The sequence below is a fragment of the Pipistrellus kuhlii genome, unplaced genomic scaffold, assembly GCF_014108245.1.
Source record: "Pipistrellus kuhlii isolate mPipKuh1 unplaced genomic scaffold, mPipKuh1.p scaffold_m20_p_4, whole genome shotgun sequence".
Taxonomy (NCBI): Eukaryota; Metazoa; Chordata; class Mammalia; order Chiroptera; family Vespertilionidae; genus Pipistrellus; species Pipistrellus kuhlii.
The window spans coordinates 63272567-63296012 of NW_023425540.1; the positions used below are offsets into that span (position 1 = coordinate 63272567).

Here is a 23446-nt window from a genome sequence, read left to right on the forward strand (position 1 = left end):
TGTATTTCTATATTTCCCAATTTTGTTTGACTTTCTGTATTTATTTCTATGAATTAGACAACACAGCTATTTCTTCCAGTCTTGAAGGAGCAGTCTTACATAGGAGTGCATTGATTGTGTGTGCCAGGTGGTTTTGGCTGGCTGGCTAGAACTGAAATAGGCATAGTACTGGGGAGTCCTAGGATGCGCTCTGTCAATGCCATTTTGGTGGAATGTCTGGAGCTGGAGCAGGTGTGGGTTGGGGTTTTCTAGGTCACTGCCATGCTGGGGCTGCCTTGGTGGGATGGCTGGAACTATAGCTGATATGGGCATGGAGGTCCTGGGGAGCACTGTGTTTTGGATGTCTTGGCCGAATGGCTGGAGCTGGCGTGTGTACTTCTGGTGCTGTCTGGTGGGACAGCTAGATATGGAGGAGGCATGGGATGGGGGTGATATAGGGTATGACTCACCAATTCTACCCTGGCAGGGCAATTGGATTGCATGCAGATTAGGGGGTGGGGGGGTCCTAGGACACTCTTCACTGGAACCACCTTTGGGGGATGGTTGGTGCTGGTATGAGCCAGGGACTCAGGGAAATGGAATGGCCGTGGCAGGCCAGCTAGAGTGCCTGCACTGTGCTCCAACATTTGCTATTAAGGTGGAGGGAGTAACATAAAAATGATGCTCTTTGCTACCTCTGATCCTGAGAGAGTTCCAGCAGTTCTCCACCCATGTGGCAGGCACTCTAAGGTTTGTAAATGGATTTCCTCACATATAGGGCTAGCTGCCCTTTAAACTGCTGTTTTCTCACTGTGCCCCAGGGTGGTCTGCATGCAGGGCCCCTCAGTGAAATTTCTAATGCAGGCCACTGTGTTGGGGATGGGTCCCCTCATTACCATATCTCCATATCGCCCGCCCTTCTCTGGTCCCTATGTCATTTGTTGTGCAGAAGCTGCTCAGTCAGCCCCAAGTTTCTCTTCAGGAGAGATTTCTCTGTATGCAGGCTATATTAGGTGTGCTAATGGGAGGAAGTGATTTGGGATCTTTCTGTGTCATTATCTTGCAACCCTATTTTTGTTTTTATTACTTTTTTAATAAAAACATTTTAATTGAAACATAAAATATTTCTAGGTTATGTACTTAGAAGTAAAATGGCTGAGTTATGGAATATACTAATGCTAAACTTTACATAATGCTAAGTAATTTTCAAATGGTTAAGCCAATGTAATAATCATCAGTGGTTACAGAATTCTCATTGACCTATGGTTGGGTTGGGATTTTCCAGTATCACTCCAGGCTCCATAATTCTCTAGAAGAATTCACTGAACTCAGCAGAGCTGTTATGCTTATGGTTGCGATTTTTTATAGTGAAATATACAAGTTAAGATCGACTAGGGGGAAAGGCATACAGGGTGAAATTCATGAGAAACCAGGATAGATACTGTAAATGTTGCCAGCCAGGGAAGACCTCCTGAGCCTTGGTGTCTAGGTTTTTTATTGGAAGTCAGTCATGTAAGCAAGCAGCTCCTGTGTGATTTACCTCAGCCACTCAGACTCCATCCCCTCAGAGCAAAAAGATTACTCCTTAAGTCACATCCTTAGCATAAACAATCTGACCAAACTGGTTCAGGATGGCCCAGGGACTCAGGCCCTCAGAAACACTCCTGCTAGGCTGCATATTCCAAAGGCTCAGAGCTCACCCCTCAGGAGCTGGCCAAGATCCAGTCTTGAAAACAGATCTTTCATAGGATTGTGCAAAGTTTAAGCAACCCTGGCCTGCTGAGTTAACCCTTTTCTATGCCTGGTCCTTCCCCAGACCTGGCATTGTTTGTATGTGTCAATCTAGTGAGTATAAAATTGTATCTCACTGTGATATTCTCAGGAATTTCACTTAACTCCTTCATCCTGTTTTTTGTTCATTAAATTGGGCTTAAGCCAAAACCGATTTGGCTCAGTGGATAGAGCGTCAGTCTGTGGACTGGAGGGTCCCAGATTCGATTCCGGTCAGGGGCATGTACATTGGTTACGGGCACATCCCCTTTGGGGGTGTGCAGGAGGCAGCTGGTTGATGTTTCTCTCTCATTGATGTTTCTGGCTCTCTGTCCCTATTTCTCTCCCTTCCTCTCTGTAAAAAATCAATAAATTATATTAAAAAATATATAAAAAATAAAATAAAAATAAAAATTGTGCTTAAGATGCTAGCTAATCTTGGAGTTTGGAATGTATATTGAGTACTGGAAAGCAAGGATATTTACTTACATTATTCGTGACAATATGTGAAATAAAATGCAAGTCGAAATATTCTTCTTATGTGACATGTTCTTTTCTCCTTTTTTATCACCTAAGATAATAGTTGGTGAGTTGGATTTCATTGATGTATTAATTGTTGCATTTAGTACTACAAAGTTAGTCAACTCAAACATCTGAATAGGTTAAGAATTTGTTTTGTCATGTTATTTAAGATAGTTGGATTCTCCCTTTGGTTTTCTCCTCATGCTTATAACAGAGAGTGGAGAACAGTGTACCAATGGATTTTTTGAATACTTGAGAACTTTTAGAGGCTATGAAATGAAAAGTTTTTGGAGCTGCTCTTTAATTTGTAGGCACTGTATATGCCATCTTTGTTACTTTAGCAAAAGTTTTTTATTTATTAAGTTATTACATATGTGTCCTCATTCCCCCATTAGCTCCTCCCATCTTTCCTACTCATGCTCTCACTCCCCTCCTCCCCCATTGTCTGTGTCCATTGCTTAGGCCTATATGCATGCATACAAGTTCTTTGGTTTATCACCCCCTTTTCCCCCACCCTCCCCTACCTTCCCTCTGAGGTTTGATGGTCTGATCGATGTTTCTCTATCTCTGGATCTGTTTTTGTTCATCAGTTTGTGTTCCTTATTCCTTAAAGACTATAAAGGATGTTAACAAGTTGTATCTCATTTGAGCCTTGGAACAACTTGATGAAACAGGCAGGGAAAGTATTTTACTTATCGTCTTATTGAGAAGACATGTCCAGGGAAGTTGAGTGATGTGTTCACAGTCTTAAATTGCCTGCTTTGCAGGGCTAGCAGTAAAATCCAGGTCTTCGTACTCCTTGTATGGTATCTTTCTGCTTGGTTACATTGCTCACAGAAAGGATGCAATGGGAAAATATTTCTTACACTTTGTTACTCATCAGTAATGGTTGCAAGGTTCATTTCACATCATCATCTTATGCAGTTGCAAGGTTCATTTCACATCATTATCTTACACGGTTGCAAGGTTCATCTTATATCATTATCTCACTGACATTACAATTGTCAAGGCAAGCTGTGGTTTTTTTTAGTTTTTTTTAGTTTTCTAGCTTCTGTTTAAATGGCTAAGAGAGCAAAATACAATAGTTTTGGGAACAAACGGTAGCAAAGTTCCTTATGTCACACATAGCTCTCCTCACCAGTGTTTGCCTAGGCAGCTCTAACTGACTTCTGAATAGTGTGTTATCTTGGAAAAGGTATGTCTGATGTATTTAATATTCAAAGCTTGAGAGAACTTTAAGAATATCTCTATTGGGATGGAAAAAGTTCTTTGAAAAGCCGCGAGTGTTAGTCTAATTATGTACATCTAAGTTTGTTCTTGTTATTTGAAATGTCTCTGAGTTGCCTATTAAAAATAAATTTTCAGAAAGTAAAATGATTGCTTAAATGTGTACATATTCTTATTAATAAACTTTTTTTGGGGGGATATTTATTTCAGATGCTGTGGAAGCACTGAAGCCAGAATACGTGGCACCCCTGGTCCTTTGGCTGTGCCATGAGAGTTGCGAGGAAAATGGTGGCTTGTTTGAGGTATTTGTACCTTCCTGCTTTCTTTCAAAGCAATATTGTGTAATTAAATATAAAAAATGTTTAAAAATTAGTATTTTCCATTTGCTCACATTTTTAAAACTCAGCATCAGTTGATTTTTTAAAAATCTTATGGTTATTTTATAATTAAAGAACTTTTGAGAAAGTAACTGCAACTTCATAAATTCTCTTTTTACTTCATTTTTGATATTCTTACCAAATGAAAATGGGCTGGTTTGGGGTGTATAGTCAAATATAGAAAGTCTCATTGAGTTTGAGAAGTTCAGTGGTAAAGTGGAAGAATGAGCTTAGGGCTTAGTGTCAGTCAGGCCAGATTTTTAGTTCTTATTTTGGCAGTTGCTAGCTTGCTGGAATTTTGTACAGATTAACCTCCCTGAAGTTTAGGGTTTTTTTTGTTTTTTTTTTTGTGGCAACCAGAAATCATACTTTTAAATTCTTAGTATAGATCCTAGTACATAGTACATAGCAGTCACCCCTCAATCCTATCTAATAAAAGAATAATATGCAAATTAGCCATTACTCTGCTATATCCATAAGTTATGCACACTAGCCAATTAGGAGCGAGGATGAAAATTAACCCAACCAAGATGGCTGCAGCCACGGAGAGAGCAGGAGGCTTGGGTTTCCCCAGCAATGGAGGAAACCAAGCTTTCCATACAACCTGGCTGGCCCAGGCCTCCACTCAAGACTACAAAGTTTCAATTATAGAAGATAGATAAATCCCAACAAATATGGCTGCAGCCACGGAGCAAACAGGAAGCTTGGCTCCGCTAAAGGCTGCAAAGTTTCAATGATAGAAGATAAATAAATCCCAGATACCAGGGCCTCTGCTTGGGTCGTTGGGGGCATGACCAGCCTGCAAACCACCATAGGCCCCCTGCCTCATGCCCCACGGGAACCCATACCCTAATCTGGCACACCCTTTAGGGCAAACCAGCTGCCCCCCACCCATGCACCAGGCCTCTATCCTATCTAATAAAAGAGTAATATGCAGATTGACCATCACTTCAACACACAAGATGGCTGCCACTATGTGGACACAAGATGGCCAGCAGGGGAGGGCAGTAGGGCAGTACCAGGCCTGCAAGGGAGGGCAGTTGTGGTAATCAGGCCAGCAAGGGAGGGCAGTTAGGGATCACCAGGCCCACAGAGAGGGGAAGTTGGGTGTGACCAGGCCTGCAGGGAAGGGCAATTGGGGGGGGACCCAGGCCTGCAGGGGAGAGAAGTTGGAGGGTACCAAGACTAAAGGGGAGGGCTGTTAGGGGTGACCAGGCCTGCAGGGTAGTGGTTAGGGGGTGATCAGGCTGGCAGGCAGATGCAATTAGGGGCAATCAGGAAGATAGGCAGGCAAGCAGTTGGGAGCCATCAGTCCTGGATTGTGGGAGGGATGTCCAATTGCCCATTTAGGCCCTATCCTATTGACAGTCATAATCCAGGACTGAGGGGTCCCAGATTTGAGAGGGTACAGGCTGGGCTGAGGGCACAGCATGAATTTTATGCATGAATTTTATACATCAGGTCTCTAGTTTAAATATATCAGTATAGCAGGAATTTAGTCTGTGTGTGATAGATCAGTAAACACAACTTACTATTTATCTTAACTTTAAAAATAAACTTTTCCCTGTTTCCTTGTTGCAAAGCTTTAAGTGTTTATTGTAAAATTAAAAAATACATATTTATATATAATTCCACCATCCATTGAGACCCATAGTCAAAGTCCATTTAGATCTCTTTATGCCACTTTTTGCATTTTTTTCTCATTTGAGTTTGATCACTTATTACCTTTCTAGCATGAACTATTGATATACTTTATAAATGCCTGCCTTCTCTAGTAATAATGCACCTGTTGTATGAGGAATACAATGATATTCAAAAATATTTCTTGGTAGCAAAATAACCTGACTCAGTTTGAAGTGAATAGTACAATATTTTAGCCTGATTCAGTTGAACAAAAAGCTGGTAAGTAAATAAAAGCAGTCTGTACATGTTTAAATGGAGATATGTGCCTCTATTTTCTTACTTACAATCATTGGTTGTGAATTGTGGACAGTTAGACGGGGAAAGAACTTTACCATGCTAAATTTACAGAGGAGGAAAATTTAATATCAAGCTCAAAATTTTGTCTGCCTGTTTTTTTGTGTGTTTTTTGTTGTTGTTGTTGATGTTGTTTATCTTATTAGGGAATTAAAAAAATCTTTTACCTTCTACAATTATTTAATTTATGGAAACAAAAATAATGTGTGCTTTTTATAGATAACTTTAAATATACAGGAAAGTATTTAGAAGAAAATAATCACACACATTATTCATTACTACTATGTAGAGATAACTACTGTGTTTCCCTGAAAATAAGACATCCTCTGAAAATATGACCTAGCACATGGAAAGATAAGACATCCCCTGAAAATAAGACTTAGTGCAACCTTGGGAGAAAAAATTAATATAAGACACTGTCTTATTTTCGGGGAAACAGGGTACTACCGTATTAATATTCTTATGCATTCTCTTCTAATCTTTTATTCGATGCACATTTTATACTAGTAGTCTTGTTTTAGATATGCATTTTACACACATAAATATACACAGTTAGTATGAAATTTTATGATATTGTGCACATTTTTAGTGAGGAACATTTGGTATGTATGATTGATAAAGTAAGGTATGGGGGAGGGAGGGTAAAAAGAATAAAGTAAGGTATGTGTGTGTGATATCCTGTTTACACCTTGAAAGTAAATTGCCACTTTATTTGCAAAGTCTTAATAGATGACTGGGATGGCAGGTACAGTTCATTTGGCTCAGTTGTAGCTGTTGTTTCTAACACATGAGAGGAGCTTGTAGTTTGTTGCTTCACTCCCAAAATATGATAAAAGATGGCATCTCTTTTGACTATTGTCAAAACCACTACTGATTTATGTACTTTGACAGCATCAGGACTGATTGGTCTATTATAAAAAGCATGATCATCTACACCAGTGTTTCCCAAACTTTTGACATATGTGTACCCCTTCTATAATTTTCATAACGCTGAGTACCCCTCGTACTCATGAGAATGTAGAATTAGGCGCAGCTAAGCAAAGTGCAGTGCATATCCCCACTAAACTCCGGTGCAACATATACCCCCACCCAAATCTTTTCGTACCCCTAAGGGTATGCATACCACACTTTGGGGAACACCGATCTACACTAATAAAAGAGCAACACGCAAATTGACCGTACCATTGCGACACCCACCAGCCAATCAGAAATTAGTATGCAAATTAACCCAACAAAGATGGTGAGTTAATTTGCATACATAGTTGCTCCAGGCCTCTGGGCAGCGTGGGAAAGTGGAAAGGTGGCTCTGGGCTGGAGTGAAGGTGGTGCCGGCAGCTGGGGGAAGGAAGACTTATTCTTGGATGAATCTTCGTGCATCGCACCTCTAATGTTAATATAAAGGCAAAGGGTAATAAAAAGTCAGATCTTTGAAAAAGATGGAAAAAAATAGTCATACATTTGAGCCTATAGCCATTAAGATGTGTACTGTCTCCTGGTAAGTTTTCTTCTTTCCATACATGTGTGGAATTCTGGTGATGAGTTCTGGCACACTGAGTGATATATGAAGACATGGCAAACAGGTTTTCTTTATGTCCAACATTTTCTTTTGATAATATCTTGGAATGTCCTCTAGAAAAGAATTTATCTTATGTATGGCAGTTAATATATTTGGTCATTTGCTTTACCTTTACATAAAGATGTTTTATTAAAATGACATATAGATGTTTTAGTTCATTAACTTATTATAGATCCTGGTTTTATTTTTCTTTGATTTTAATATTTTTATCCACTAGGTTTTTCTAGAGAGACATGTATTTCAAGTCTGTGATGTGTTAGGCAATTTATAATTTATATTTTTTAACCTTCATGATAACCTCACAAATAGTGTATTATTATCCTTATTTTACCTAAGTGGAAACTTGGCTTTAGGGAAGTCAAATAATTTGACCAGGGTCACATAACTAGTCAGTAAGAAGAACTGGTATTAAACCTTGGTTTCTGACATCAAAGTCTTTTCTACTACATAATTTCTACTGCATTGTGCTACTTTATATTTCTACTGCAATAACATGAACAGTGCAGTCACAAGGATGACTGGATATTTGTAGAGCTGTATTGTTTTTATCCTTTGTAATCTAGTATTCTAATATTTTTAGTAAGATAGTTGCCTGTTTTTTATATTTAAAGAATTTTATTAGTGATTTCACATTAGATGGTATAACTTTCCCCCCTCTTCTTGGTAGGTTGGAGCAGGATGGATTGGAAAATGTAAGTCTTTTTGCTATATATTACTTCCATATTTTTAAACATGCATATCTAATTAGAGCTGGATAAAGGTCTTGTCAAATGCCTAACCATTGGATCTAGTGCACACACACTCAACCTCAAACATAGTTACACCACCAGGTATTCTAAAACCTGGAAGTTGTCCTGTGGATTTGTAGCATTTTCAAGAATCTGTTTTATTTTCTTTCTGTTGGCAGTCCTTATTGAGGATTTGTCTCTTCTTAACTGGCTTTTCCTTCAGACAGCACAGTCTCTACATTGATGTCCTCCCACATCTCTCACATGCCAAGTGCTTGTTCTTACTGTTTCAGCAGGAAAGTGGGAGGGAGGGGGAGCTGGTTTTTAAAAGATGGGAAGAGCCACAGCAGGCAAGTTCTCCAGTTCTCTCATTTAGTTCTTTTTTTCCTTGGAGTGTGACACATCAAGAGACAGAGTCACATGGACAATTTTGTGGGACAGAAATTGCAACTGATCTGTGGAAATTTATTTCCCTTCAGTCCACTAGTAAATTCATTTGGCTTCAACCCTCTCTTAAACCTTGTGAGTGCCAGCATGGACTATTGCTTTTCTAAGGCAATTTTTAGAAATTTAAAAATTCTTGTATCCCAATTTATGTTTTCAGTTGGCTAGTGGTATAAAAATTAATTGAATTATTTGAAAGGTTACCATTACTGGGGAGCATTGTAGATTATCAATATTTTCATCTCTTTTCTCCAGTTATTAAAATAAATTATATTACTCAATTAAGTGTCTTATCACATCAATTTTAAAAAGGAAGATTGGTTGTTACAATAATAGTAATCTGAATCTGACCATTATGTTGAAATAAGTTACTAATGGTTATTTATCCCTGTCTTTTGAAAAGAAAACAATGTTAATTCTCATGGAACTTATGTCGTAGTAACGATTTTTGTGAATCTGTTAATGCTAGTTGATTTCCTGTGGAAAAGGAGGAAGAACAAAGGGAGGAAAAGGGAGAATTATTTTGATATAGTATTTGGTTGTCTGGACTTTTTGATCTGATACTACTACTAGTACTATCCAGCAAAGCTCTGTTCTGTTATCTTGAAGAATATTCCCCAAATGATCTGTGGTCATGAAGTGAGGTTTTTGGCATGATAATATGCATTTAACTCTTTCTGATTCAGCATTTCATCCTGCTTTTAGTAGTGTTTTGTATAATACTATACAAAAGAAAAGTTTTTCCCTTCAGTTTCAAATATTTTCTTAAAAATTTGACCTTAATGGATTTGTTATTTTAGAAAAATCAACTTTAAGGCATGTAGGAAAACTCTTTAGAAGTTAGAATCCTTTTTCTGAATTTCCTTTTTTTTAAAGTTAGAAAATTTCAAGGGACTCTTATGATTTTTACTTAAACTATGTGTTCACTATCTTATTTTTGTTTCTATGACCAGTGCGCTGGGAGCGGAGCCTTGGAGCAATTGTAAGACAGCGGAATCAGCCAATGACTCCTGAGGCAGTGAAGGCTAACTGGAGAAAGATCTGTGACTTTGAAAATGCCACCAAGCCCCAGAGAATTGAAGGTAAAAAGTCCCACTCAGTCCAGTCCTGGCTGGGGAACCAGAGGCATTTTATTCTTTTTATGAAATTGCTTTCTATTTTACTGTGATGACTTAGACACATAAAATTATTTAGAGTACATTTTTCACTCTAGTATTTATTAGAACTCTTCAAATTTAAGATATGTATGTCACTCCCACTGTCAGTTTTTCAGGTTTTTTTTTTTTATAGTCCTCCCCTTCCCCTTCCCTCTCCCCCCCTTTGTTTTTTTTGGTGTATAAAGTAAGGTTATCCATTTGTATGAGGTAAGTTATCCATTTGTGCTTAATGCATCTACTTCTCATCTGATGGTTAGTTTCAAAGTCTTCATTTTCTAACCATTTGCTCCTCACCTGACCTGATTTTTCATGATATCAAAAAGGTTTATTTAAGCCTATTTTATTTAGGGTTATCTGTTTGGTGCGTAGATTTGCTGTTCTAGCACTTTGTCTTTGCCATTGTTTCTCTATATTTCTAAAATGCCTCTTCTTCCTTTTATTAGGACTTCTTTAGAACAACTAAAGCCTTGGATGTTCAACAAAACCTCCCCAGATATTCTGAGCTAAGCTGATCTTTCTTGTAGCTGAACTGTTAAGGTGTATTGATTAATAATGCAGATTTTGTAATCAGAGAAAGCACAATAATTTCAAGAGAAACATAAAAAGTGCTTTATTCAAAGAAATATCCATAGCTAGCTATGCATTTCCCCCATCTTTCAGGTAATTTATGGATACTGTCCCAATAGAACTTTTTTGTTTTGAGGCAAACCATTCAGAGATCCATTTTCCACTTCTTTGTATGTTTTGAAGTGCTGCTCAGAAAGTGAGTATGGCATCGATCAGAACAAGTGGTAATCTGAAGAAGCAAGGTCTTGTGAATACAGCGGGTGGGTTAATACTTCCCAGGCAAGATCTTTTAACATGTTTTTATTTGGTTTTGAAGTGTGTTATGGCCATTATCATGGACCAAAATTATTTTGCCATGTCTTCTGGCCCATTCTGATTGTTTCACGATCAAAGCATGATTCAAATTGATTTTTTGTTGTTGGTAGCGATCAGTATTAATGGTTTCATCTGGTTTTAGAAGCTCATAATACACCACACTTTTCTGATACCACCAAATGTAGAGCATTGTCTTCTTTCTGAAGCGATTTGGCCTTGTAGTCAATGTTGATGGTTGATCTGGATCAACCCACTTTTCATCACCAGTCACAATTTGATGCAAAAAAGACTTTCTTTTGTGCCATTGAAGCAACATTTTACTGATGACTTTGCGGTTTTCCATTTCTCTTTTGTTCAGTTGATATAGCACCCACCCATTTTTCTTCCTTTAAAACATTTCCCATTGCTTGTAAATGATCAGAAATTGTTTGCTGAGCAACATTTAATCTTTCTGCAAGTTGATTTTGAGTTTGACACATATCTTCATCCAATAATGCTTGTAATTGTTGGTCTTCAAACTTTTTCGGTTGACTGGGACGTTCTTTGTCTTTCACATCAAAATCATCACTTTTAAAGCATTTAAACCAGCGTTCACAAATATCTTGAGATGGAGCATGTTCACCATAATAGCTTCCCAAAGTATATGATAACTTTCAGCAGCACTTTTCTTCAAAATAAAGTAATTGAATTAAAAGTTCCCACAAATGCTCTTTTTTTGACACAAAATTCGACATTTTTAAGCATAAAAATATCTATGATGTTAACCTCTTCAGCAAATTTGATATGAAGTTTTGAATCTTGCTGGCAACACAACAAAGCAGTATACATATCAAATCATATATATATATATATATATATATATATATATATATATATATATATGTGTGTGTGTGTGTGTGTGTGTGTATATAAATCCTCTCCATTAATATATATATATCAACATATGTGGAACTCCATCTATTGAAAAAAAATCCGCATTATTAACTAGTACACCTATACAGCTAGAGCATCTAATTGTTACTGCTTCTCACTGCTCTTGTTTCATAATTAGTGTGGTTTCTTAATTGCATTGTAAGTTTCTTTAAAAGCAGAGACTATATCTTGTATATACTTTTACAGTAGTTGGTGCTAGCATAGCACAGAAGTCATAGAAAGGGTTTAGTAATGCTTGTTACCTTGAATTATTGAATCATCTTTGATATGCCACAGAAGTAGATAACCAATAAAAGTCACATTATTTTTTCTACTATAACTCACATGTATTACACATATAATATATAAAATTTAAAGGACCATTTGGGAAAGATCATGAAATAGGGTGTGTTTTTTTTGTTTTTTTTTTTAAAGAACTCTTTTTTTTCCCCTCTTAGTAATTTTATATTTAATGTTTGATAGAATAATATATCAGAAAAACGACTATTCTGTTTTTTCCCCCCTTAATAATACTTTGCTGCCTGCAGGTAAATACACTGAAATTTTATTGTACTTTCCCTCAATCAGATGATAGCATAATTTTTATCTCATTAATGGTAGCATTTTCTATATTCTATATTTTGATATTTGAGATAAATTTAGTCTATCAATAGCAGTTGCCTATCAGTGAAAATGAATGAAAGGAAAAAGGAAGAAGTATATTAAAAAGGAAGAAGTATATATTTCCTCTGATGTCAAAGTTCCACTTTATTGACTTAAAAGTATTAGACTATTATAAAGAAAAAGCTAACTAAGTGAATTATGTTATTATATACTAGAGGCCTGGTTTATGAAACTCATGCGTGGGTAGGGTTCCTAGGCCTGTCTAGTGATCAGGGCCAATCGGGGCCGGCTGGCTGCTGGCTGGGGCCTTCCTTCATTCCACACCATCCCCTGGTGGTCAGCACACATCATAGCAAGCATTCAAACTTCCGCATCTCCTGGTTGAACTCCTTGGGGACACTTTGCATATTAGCCATATATATATATATGTATGAATATATCTTGTATTTGAAATACAAGTAGAATAAAATATTTCACATTTTCAATAGGATTGAGACTGTCTAGAGCAGTGGTCACCAAACCGTGGTCCGTGGACCACTGGTGGTCCATGATATCTGAAAGGTTGGTGACCGCTGATCTATTATAGATCACCTACCTATACCACTGCTCCTTTTTTAGATGATGAACTAAATCCCAGAAAAACTAAATAAATGTTCCAAGCTTTCTGTGTTTGAGTCAAGAGTTAACTCAGGTTGTCTTACTCTGAGTGTGGTACTTCCAGTCTGCATTAAGGTGACTTTCAGTTAAATAGCCCCCCTCTAGGTGGCAGTCTGACTAGGGAGGAAAGGATAGAACTAATAGGAAAAATCCTCTCTATTAGTATAACCAGGAGGGGCAGATGTCTCCGGTCCTGTCACATTGTGTAGTTTGGTTTTTGTTTTTCTCTGAGTTTAGAAAGAAGCCCATAACTCTAAGGTTTGTTAGAAAGGTCCCAGAGCCTTTGGAATTATATGGCATATGTGGTTGCTCCATGATACGTCACTAACCGTTAGACCTTAGAACAGCAGTTTCCAAAACCTGTCTGGAGTCACTGGTCAGAATGGTGGTTTTCTCTAGAAGAATTTTTAGTACTATCTTCAGAGCTACTACTTGATCAGGGACCTACGAGTAATCTTGGCATTGTTCCATCCTGGAGAAGGGGTGACAGTAGTCAGAGAAGGGAAATTAGTTGTCCCTCCACCAAACAGAAATTGCATGTCTGTGGATTCCAGTTTAGAGTTTTAAAATTGCTCTAAGACATTGCAAAGCTCAGAGCCTCCTTGGGGTCATAACCTATGAAGAGCATGTTGGACAATGTCTTGTTTTCAGTTGAAAACATCCAGTTATCTGTAGTCTATTTCAAAGTCTTTCACAACTTTTCCCCAAAATAGCCTGACATTACACATTCAGTTCATGAATAGCAATCTAGAGTCTGCAGCAGGCTTGCTGAATGCTATAGGAAAAATTATCTAGCACAGTGATTTTCAGCCAGAATTTTTAAAGCATTGACCTCTTTTTCCCTTAGACTTTAAAAAAAAAAAAAAAAAAATGACAACCACCAACACAACAATAGCCGTTGGGTGTGAATGAATCAAAATTATACCCATTTTTTTTGTTAGATTGACAAAAAATATATTTCTGGTGTGCTGTGGAATTTTAGCAATGAGATTTTGTGTGCCATGAGGTGAAAAAGTTTGAAAGTTGCTGATGTAGCACATTGTAGCTTTCTTTAGTCACATCTTTAACAAAGGCATTATTATTGTTGTTGTTATTTTTTAGAATCAACTGGCGGTATTATCGAAATTCTAAGTAAAATAGATTCAGATGGAGGAGTTTCAGCAAATCAGACCAGCCATGTGGCATCATCAAAAGCCACATCAGGAACTGTAAGTAGGAGAAAAGCCTAAAGCTGTGCCTTCTTGGGAGACGTTTTCCTGCCCTTTTTTCTTTTGTTTCATACAGAACATTATTTTCCAAGCTATTAATCTGTTATTTAATAGGAAAGATAAGTGACCACAAAACTTTTTATAAAATATATACTAAATATTTATAAAATTTGAACACAAGGCTAAAATATTAAATGTAACGTGTACTTTCTCTTCTTCAGTATAATTAGGTGTCTTTTTCCTCCCCAGAAGCATTGATAATTCTACGTTAGTCACTATTTTTCTAACTTATTAGAAAAGGCTAATTTATATAGTGCCTTTTCTGAGTAATTTCTTGTAAGGGAAAGCATTGATAGAATGTATGTCAGAAATTCTAATAGAATTGTGATTATAGCTTGTGAAGTTGTCGGATTTACAATCTCTTGTACTTATCCTTAAAAAAAACAAAAAACACTTGTGCATAAAATAGTAAAGAGTCAAGAGTTTGACAAATGTGATTTTGGTATTTTGTGACTGAGGACAGACATAGTGATAAAATTAACCATCTAGTTTTAACCCTGAGAATGTGATCAGTTTATAAGTGTGATTTTACTTAAGGATAGGGGTTGGCAAACTTCTTTGGTAAAGGGCAAGATCATAAATATTTTAGACTTCCTGGACCAAATACTATTTCTGACACACCTCTTCTTGATTTTCTCTTTTTTAACCACTTAAAAATGTAAAAACCATTTTTAGCTCTTAGCATTGTTTGGCAACTCCTTCTTTAGTATGAGTGATTGAAAGTTGGGCATCATATATGCTTTACATATGATTACATAGGCATATAATCACTATATAGAAAAATATAACATCCATTTAGATAAGGTACATTCTTAGGAAGGAACTTAAGGTAAAATCTCATTTAATGTAAAGCCATTTCTGATTTATAAGCATTAAGTAGTGTTTTGCTCATCTGTTTACAGTGAATTTTTATGTAATAAATATTATAGGTCAATTCACTATTCCTGCTTACAATAAATACATGGGGTTTTTTTATTTAAATTTTTATTTTTGGGTAGCTAATAGTTGCTGAGTTAACAGGGCTTTCTAGATTCAAAGACAGGAAACTTTAAAATAAGACATACTACCTGTTAGCAAGCAATAAAAAAAGTAATTACCTAAAAATGCAGTACTTTCCACACATTATTAATTGGTTTCTATTTAAAAAAATATATAATGAAATAGTTATAATACTCCATTAAATTCACTAAAATAATATTTTAATCACATCTTTCAAAAAACAAAAGTAGGTATGTACCATAAGCAATGAGTAATTCTGAAAAATTGAAGTTTTAACAATGAATACAAAAATCATTTCCTACAATTGCCCTCTAGGGTGAAGCTGTTGGCCACACACTTCCTTCATTTTCTACTGCTTACACGGAACTGGAAACTATTATGTATGCTCTTGGAGTCGGAGCATCGGTCAAGGCACCAAAGGATCTGAAGTTTATTTATGAAGGACATTCTGACTTCTCCTGTTTGCCTACCTTTGGAGTTATTTTAGCTCAGAAATCTATAATGGGTGGACAATTATTAGAGATTCCTGGGATTTCAATTGACTTAGCAAAGGTATGCATAATAAGAAACCTTTATTTTGCTTTTTTTCCTGTTTCTTTAAATATGGTTGATAAGTATCACATCTTATTAGTAAAACAATTTTTAATGGTTGATTCAGGAATAAAGAGTTAGCATATCCTTTGATATTCCTTTTTAAGAATAACAGAGAAAAGGGTTAGTTGAAAAGGCAAACAAACAAACAAACAAACAAACAAAAAAAACCAATCATGTTCAGTCCCATAACCTTGACATAATGTTATTAATTCTTTCTCTACTCTTTACTTGCTGTCTGACCAAGGGTAAATAACTTCTCTAAGCTTGTTTTCTTATCTGTAAAGTGGATATGGTCATCATTATCTGATGATATTGGGGAAGGAGCAAGCCAGGCAATTAATTATCCTGTGGAAGAGTATTTGAGGCAGGAAAAGCAAGTGTAAAAGCCTCGAGGCTTCTTTTTGAAACAGCAAAGGGATCGCTATAGCTGTAGAATGAGCAAGGGGGCCAGTATCACTGTAGAATGAGAAGGAGCAGTGGTGGGAGAAGAGGGCCTTGTAGTCATTGTAAGGATTTCAGTTTATACTCTGAGTAATGAGTAGGGACATCAGTAGCACTTTGAACCGAGGGGTGATAGGAGCTGGCTGTGTTCACTCACAGGCTCATTTTTGCTGTTGTGTGAGGAATAAGTTATATGGGAGCCAAGCATGGAATCATGGAAACCAGTTAGGAGCTTACTATAATAATGCAAGCAAAAAGCTGGATAAGAGAGGGGGAAAAAGAAATCAAGGATAAAGATTTATAGTCTGGACAACTGGGATAATATATACAGGGTGGGGCAAAAGTAGGTGTACAGTTGTTCATATGCAAAATAATACAATGTTTAGTAAATAACAATGTAAGAATAAACTATTTCACTTACAACTATATACCTACATTTGCCCCATCCTGTATACATAACACTATATTATTTATGATTAATTATATATAACACTAGAGGCCGGTGCATGAAATTCACGCATGGGTAAGGTACCTAGACCTGACTGGCAATCAGGGCCAATCAGGGCCTTTCTTTCGGCTTCTGGCTGTGACTTCCCTTCTCTGGTAGCCAGCTGCCAACGAGGGCCTCATTCCCTGGCTACTGGCTGCTGCCCCCTGGTGGTCAGTGCACATATAGCGAGCGATAGAACTGGTCTCCCTGTTGAACTCCTGGTCTCCCTATCAAACTCCTGCAGGACATTTTTGCATATTAGCCTTTAATATATATGGATATTTAATATGTATATTATATTAATTATATATTATATAATATTACTGTGTCTAATAAAATAGATATATGTAGTTACTTTAAAGTAGGGATAATTAGTTGTTTTCCGACAGATTTGAGATGCCTATCATACATGCAGGTGGAGTTAAAAAGTGGACAGTTGAACATATGAATCTAGAGTTTGAGGATAAGGTCGAATTGGGGTTTGTAGCATTTAAGTGATATTTAAAGACATGAAATTACCTAATGTGTGCATATATGTAGAGAAGATCTTGAGTTTAGGGACTTTGCAGTGTTTAGTGGTTGAAAAGATGAGGAGAAATTAGTGAGACTGCAAAGGAATGGCTAGTAGGGTATGAGTTATGAGGAATATCAAGAGAATATAGTATTTGGAAAGGATAGTGAATAAATTGTTTCAAGAAGGAAGGAGTGAACAACTGTGAGAAAGCTTTTGAGGTGAGGTCTATTTTATTTCTTGGAGTAAGGTTTAGAATGAGCCTAAATAATTGTTGAATCATAGAGCTATGAGACCATTTCTGCAACTCCTCGATTGGAGAATCCATTTACTGGAGGTTCCATTATCCCATTGCTGTGTTGAACTTAGGAGAATACTCTTATTTTATTAAGAGTATTTGATGAAGTTGGGAGGGAGCTGAGAAATGTATGCCAACCAGTTTGTTGTTTTAGTCACTCTCCCGTGGTAATTGCTACAAACAGTTCTTGTGTTTGCTTAAGGTAAGAGCAAACAAAACAGTTGTTTCAGAATTGTCCTTCAGAGTTGAAAGGAATTGGAAATCAGAAATGGTGTTCAAAACCTGTGGCCTGGAATGATAGCTGTCTTGGCATTTATTTTTATTTTTATTTTTTTGGAATTCCTTACCCAGAGATATTTTTCCATTGATTTTTAGAGAGAGTGGAAGAGAGAGAGAAAGACAGAGAGAAACATTGATGTGAAAGAAGCACATTAGTTGGTTTGTCTCCTTCACATGTCCTGACCAGGGCCCAGGCCAAGGAGAAGCCTGCATAGTGTGAGATATGTTCCCTTGACTGGAATTGAACTTGGGACCCTTCGCAGACCGATGCTCTGTTCACTGAGCCAAACCAGCTAGGGCTGTCTTGGCATTTGAATCCTAGTCTTCCCAGCTTGAGTTTCCAGGCCTTATGATACAGTGAGGCATCCTTCATTTGTCCTCCTTGCACTGCTAACCGCCTACCCCTTTTTCCTCTTCTGGGTTCTGAGGAAGACTGGGAACTAAGCTGTCCATGGCACTGGAGTATGGTCTTTTGATTATGTGGGCCATGTTTTGTTTTTCCTGTCCTATTGTTTTCCTACATATATTTGGGTATTCTTGCTTCAATACATGGAGGTTAGTGACTATGAAGGTGGCTGCCCCCATTGGACACAAGATGGCCACCACAAGATGGCCAGCAGAGGAAGGCAGTTGGGGATGTCCAGGCTGGCAGAGGAGGGCAGTTGGGGGAGATCAGGCCAGCAAGTGAGGGCAGTTGGAGGTAAGGGGGGGACCCCAGGCCTTCAGTGGAGAGCAGTTGGGTGGGACCCAGGACTGCAGGGGAGTGCAGTTAGGGGTAACTGGGCCAGCAGAGGAGGGCAGTTGGAAGAGACCAGGCTAGCAGGAGAGAGCAGATGGGGGGGGTCAATGTCTGCAGGGGAGAGCATTTGTGGGCAATCAGGCCCGCAGGGAGGGCAGTTAGGGGTGACTGGGCCAGCAGAGGAGTGCAGTTGGGGGAGATCAGGCCAGCAGGGGAGGGTATTTGGGGGGACCAGGCCTGCAGGGAAGGGGAAGTGGGGGGCTGGAGCAGACCTGCAGGGAAGGGCAGTTAAGGGTGACCTGGCCAGCAGGGAAGGGCAGTTGTGGGGGACCAGCCTGAAGGGGAGGGCAGTTGTGGGCAATCAGGCCAGCATGGAGGGCAGTTAGAGGTGACCAGGCCTGGAGGGCAGTTAGAAGCATTCAGGCCAGCCAAGAAGCAGTTAGACATCAATCAGGCTGGCAGGGGAGTGGTTACGGGGTGATCAGGCTGGCAGGCAGAAACAGTTAGGGGCAATCAGGCAAAGGCTGGTGAGCAGTTGGGAGTCAGTAGTCCTGGATTGTGAGAGGGAAGTCCCAGATTGGAGAGGATGCAGGCTGGGCTGAGGGTCACCCCTCATGCACGAATTTCATGCACTGGGTCTCTAGCATAAGATATCTTCTCTGTTCCAAAAGACAGTTTTTAGATTGGGGGACTGGTTATTTCTAAATCATGTGATTAAGAAGTAGAAGCCAAACTGAAACAATTAATTTGGGGGAAGTAGTGATGCGAGCATGTGGACAGTGAAATGTCACTTTTGATAAGTAATACCCCCAGACAGAACCCGTGGAAAAAAGAGTCTGCTAATAAAACTTTACTTATCCTAACATAGGTTCTTCATGGGGAGCAGTACTTGGAGTTGTATAAACCACTTCCCAGAACAGGTGAGTTCTTGATATACTGACTCTAGTAACCACACCATAATTTTATTTTTTTTTTACTAACCTTCTAAACTGTGTCAGGTATGTTAAATTGGCACAGAGAGACCTAAATAAAGTATATCACAAGTTATTTATGCACTTGTCAGCCATTAGACTAGGTTGCTATTAACTAATACCTGTTTTGATTATCTTAAACTTTGTCCTTTAATATTTTCCTTTAATAAATTACTTCAAAATGCTAATAATTTATTTCTATTGATATATGTGTTATTCACAAATGAAAGGAGCATTTTTGTGAATATGTTCTAAACTTGGTGATTGTGTACAATCAGTTATGATTCCTGTTAACATGGCTCTTCATTCTTTTCTCAGGTGTTTATATTGGTGCTGATTTTCATAAAATAAACCATGTTAAAATATACAGAATTTTTTGTATCTTTAATCATCTATTTTTCTCAATAATATCTTAGTTGTTCATTTCACATTATATAATGTAGAGGTCAGCAAGTAGCTAGAAAAAGTTAAAGTAGCTACTTTAACTTGTTCCTCAATCTACTTATTTTACTAAATAAATTATGAGATTCTTGCTGCGTAAGGCTGAATAGCTTTGTTTCATTGTTAGTGTTACAGCCTAAGTTTCACACTGTCTTTTTTATCCATTATAATGCACAGTGTGTGGTGACTGTTCATCAGATATCTGCTGGATACTTGCCACTTGTTAAGACATATTTGGTTTTAGATAGTTTTGTAATCTGACTGTATATTAAAATCACCTGTTATTACATTACATTATATTACCTGTAACTACTTGTGATAAACATTATAGGTAAAACATACATGATACAATTAGAACTTAAAATAGAAGGATTGGACATTATTGGATTGGTAATGAAAGTGTTCTCTAAGGAACGATTAAGAAGAGAGATTTTAAAGAAAGGTTTTAGGTGGGTATGAAGTGAGGCAAAGCAGGAAAGAAAGAGCATTCCAGACATCCAAGGGCCTGTGTAAATACGAGAAGCTTAGATAATGAGGAACAAAGGAAGGCCAGGGTGGCTGGAGAGCCTGGTAGTGATGGCAGGGAATAGTATCATATAGATCATGTTAGGGAATTTTGTATTTATCGCAATTTTATATTTATGGGACTGGTGGGGAAAGATAGTGGTAGTGTTGGGAAAAGCACTTTATTACATTGTCACAAATTTGACTTTGGAGAAAAAAATCACCTCAGACATGTATAGAGCATGTTTTAAAGTTAGTCAGAGTGGATGTGCAGGCACCTAGTTAAAAGTCTGTATTGGTACTTCAGATGAAATGATGGTAGCTTGCACTAAGGTGGTAGAAGGATGAAAATAAGTGAGTGGATCAGAGAGATTTAGAAAAGTGAAAAATCTGGATATCATCCATGGCGTCTCTTTTACCATCTTTTACATCCAGACACTTACCAGGTTTGTTGATTCTCTCCTTTGGTACATCTGAATCCTATTTCTGTCCGCCTCCACTTCTACTTTTTTGTTTAGTCTACCATCTTCTCTTGCTCTCTTAAGTATTCTCTCTATCTCCATTCTTATTCCCTTGAGGTTTATTCACCTCGCTGCAGCCATAATGCTATTTCTAAAATGCAAATGTGTTTGTCACTTTCCTATGAAACCCCAGACTTAAGGATGAAGTAAAAATGTTTTGTAGAATCCATCTTCTACCATCCTCGCATACTCAAGTGTAGACACTACTTAGACTCTGAGTTGGGTGATGCTCAAGTTTCTGGCTTGAGCAGCTCGGTGGGTAGTACCATTCATTTACGTAGGGAACAGAGAAAAGCAGGTTTGAGAAAAGCATGAGTTTACCTGCAGACAATGATGACCCATCAAGACATCACCAGTTAAATGATGGAAGGAAGAGTCTGTAAAAGTACAGTGATTAGAGAGAAACAGTGTCTTATGGAAGCTAGTAGAGTAGAGATTTGAGAAGGAATGGTGTAAATGGCACTGGTCATATCCTTCACAAATGTTTGTTGAATGATTGAAAAGTATTATTTCTTAAAACCTAATTTATCAGAATTACTGATTCAAGTTTAGAGACTCAGATGTACTGACTGCCTCTAATGTTGAATTTTTTAGCATTGTAATGAAAATTATTTAAATCATACTTTTTAGTTTTGCTGAACTTACAGTGGAAATTATGTTAAATTCTCTCATGTCTTAATATAATAACTTATTATTTTAACACAGTCTGTTATTATGATCTTTAAAACAGTCTATTTATTTATTTATTTATTTATTTATTTTACTTTTCATTTTAGGAACATTAAGGAATGAAGCAATTGTTGCTGATGTCCTAGATAAAGGATCCGGTTTAGTACTTGTTATCGATGGTAATTAATTTTCAATTCTTATGATAATATTGTTAGGTTGATAGGTTTTATATGTAACAGTACTTCACCATAGAAGTTATTAGTAAGTTTGTATTTTTCAATTTGTGGGAAAGCAAGATAAGCACTCTAAATATTTATAAGCTGCTTTAGAAAATAAGGAAGGAGGGTAGGAAGCAGTAGATTAGGATAGGGAGAGTGTTTCAGGGGATTTGAGACGATACAAACAAAGCACAGAAGAACTGTGGTTGGTTAAGGAGAATTATACTTGCTGAGTTAGTTTTGGACAGGAAGGAATACATAGACAGCTCTCCATTGGTAATTAGGCAGTTTATAGAAATTGTTTTCTGTGTTAGCTCTTTGAAATTTGGAAAATATTTGACGCCTGAATCACTCTTCTAAATGGTAGTTAAGTTTCTAAACTTGCACCTTCAGGCCTATAGAACTCATAATGTGGTTTAAACATTATAGCCATATTTTATTTGCAGTGGAAAAAATATTATAGTAGTTTAATAAATGTTGAAATGCTAGTAATTAAACATAAGATACAGATAACACTGCTTAAAATTTTTAAAGTTTAAGAACAAAAGAAATAAATATTTATTATCAATCATTTTTAGAAATAAAGGACAGTGTAAAGTTTAATATTATTTGATATTTGGAATATAGGCGTTAATCATTTTTGTTCTAAGCACATAGGATGTTATACTCTATTTGTTGTTTTGGACTTGTCTTGTTTTTACTTAATAATATATTGAGAATATTTTGATGCTCTTAAATATTCTACTACATTGTTTTTGATAACTCTGTATTTCATCATATGTTGGTTATCTCTTCTTTTCCCTTTTCCTCTCTTTCTTGTCTTCCTCTACTTCTATTCTTTTTTAGATTTTCACATTTTATTGTCATTCCAAATGTTGGCCAGTATTCGGCTATAATTGTAACTGGCTATAATGCTCCCAGTTATCTTTTAGTCTTCTCACCATCCTACCAAATATAACATACCACAAAAATTCTGCAGTAACTTTAGCTTCAATTTTTCCTATTGTCTCTTGATCAACTCCATTTATTTAACTATAGTTTGGTAATTTATACTAATAAAAGCCTAGGTGGCCCTCGTATATGATGTTGTCACAAGATGGCCACCACAAGGTGGCTGCCACAAGATGGCCGCCACAAGATGGCCACCACAAGATGGCCATGTGCACAGTAGAGGTGGGGCCCAGTGGCCACTCTGCGTGGTGAGACCTGGGGGTCCCATGGCTCCATGCAGCGTGGAGGCCCATCCCAGCATCTCCACTGCCTTGCGTAAAGGAGGCGGGTTCCAGTGGCAGAGGCGAGTTGTGGTGGTGGTGGTGGGGGGGACAGTTGTGGGTGATCAGGCTGGCAAGGAGGGCAGTTGTGGGCGATCAAGCCAGTAGGGGGCAGTTGTGGGAGATCAGGCTAGCAGGTGAGGGCAGTTGTGGGTGTTCAGGCCAGCAAGGGAGGGCAGTTGGGGCAATTAGGCCAGCAGGGGAGCAGTTAGGTGTCAGGCCAGCAGGGGAGTGGTTAGGAGCCAATGGTCCTGGGTTGTGGAGGGATGTCTGACTGCCAGCCTAAATTGGGGTTCCAGATTGGAGAGGGTGCAGGCTGGGTTGAGGAAAACCCCCCCTGACCCCAAGGCAGGATTTCATGCACTGGGCCTCTAATATGTAATAATTTATTAGAATTTTT

At 37.7% G+C, this 23446-nt stretch overlaps 1 protein-coding gene across 1 annotated transcript in view; it reads left to right on the plus strand.

Moving 5' to 3' along the window:
• Positions 1 to 23446, plus strand: part of HSD17B4 (hydroxysteroid 17-beta dehydrogenase 4) — a 62899-nt gene that overhangs the window by 14948 nt on the left and 24505 nt on the right. Inside the window, exons 9-15 of the mRNA XM_036409753.2 lie at positions 3709 to 3800; positions 8096 to 8120; positions 9554 to 9682; positions 13934 to 14040; positions 15415 to 15651; positions 19320 to 19371; positions 21665 to 21736. Coding sequence (XP_036265646.1) covers positions 3709 to 3800; positions 8096 to 8120; positions 9554 to 9682; positions 13934 to 14040; positions 15415 to 15651; positions 19320 to 19371; positions 21665 to 21736 — 714 coding nt within the window. The remainder of the gene's footprint in view (positions 1 to 3708; positions 3801 to 8095; positions 8121 to 9553; positions 9683 to 13933; positions 14041 to 15414; positions 15652 to 19319; positions 19372 to 21664; positions 21737 to 23446) is intronic.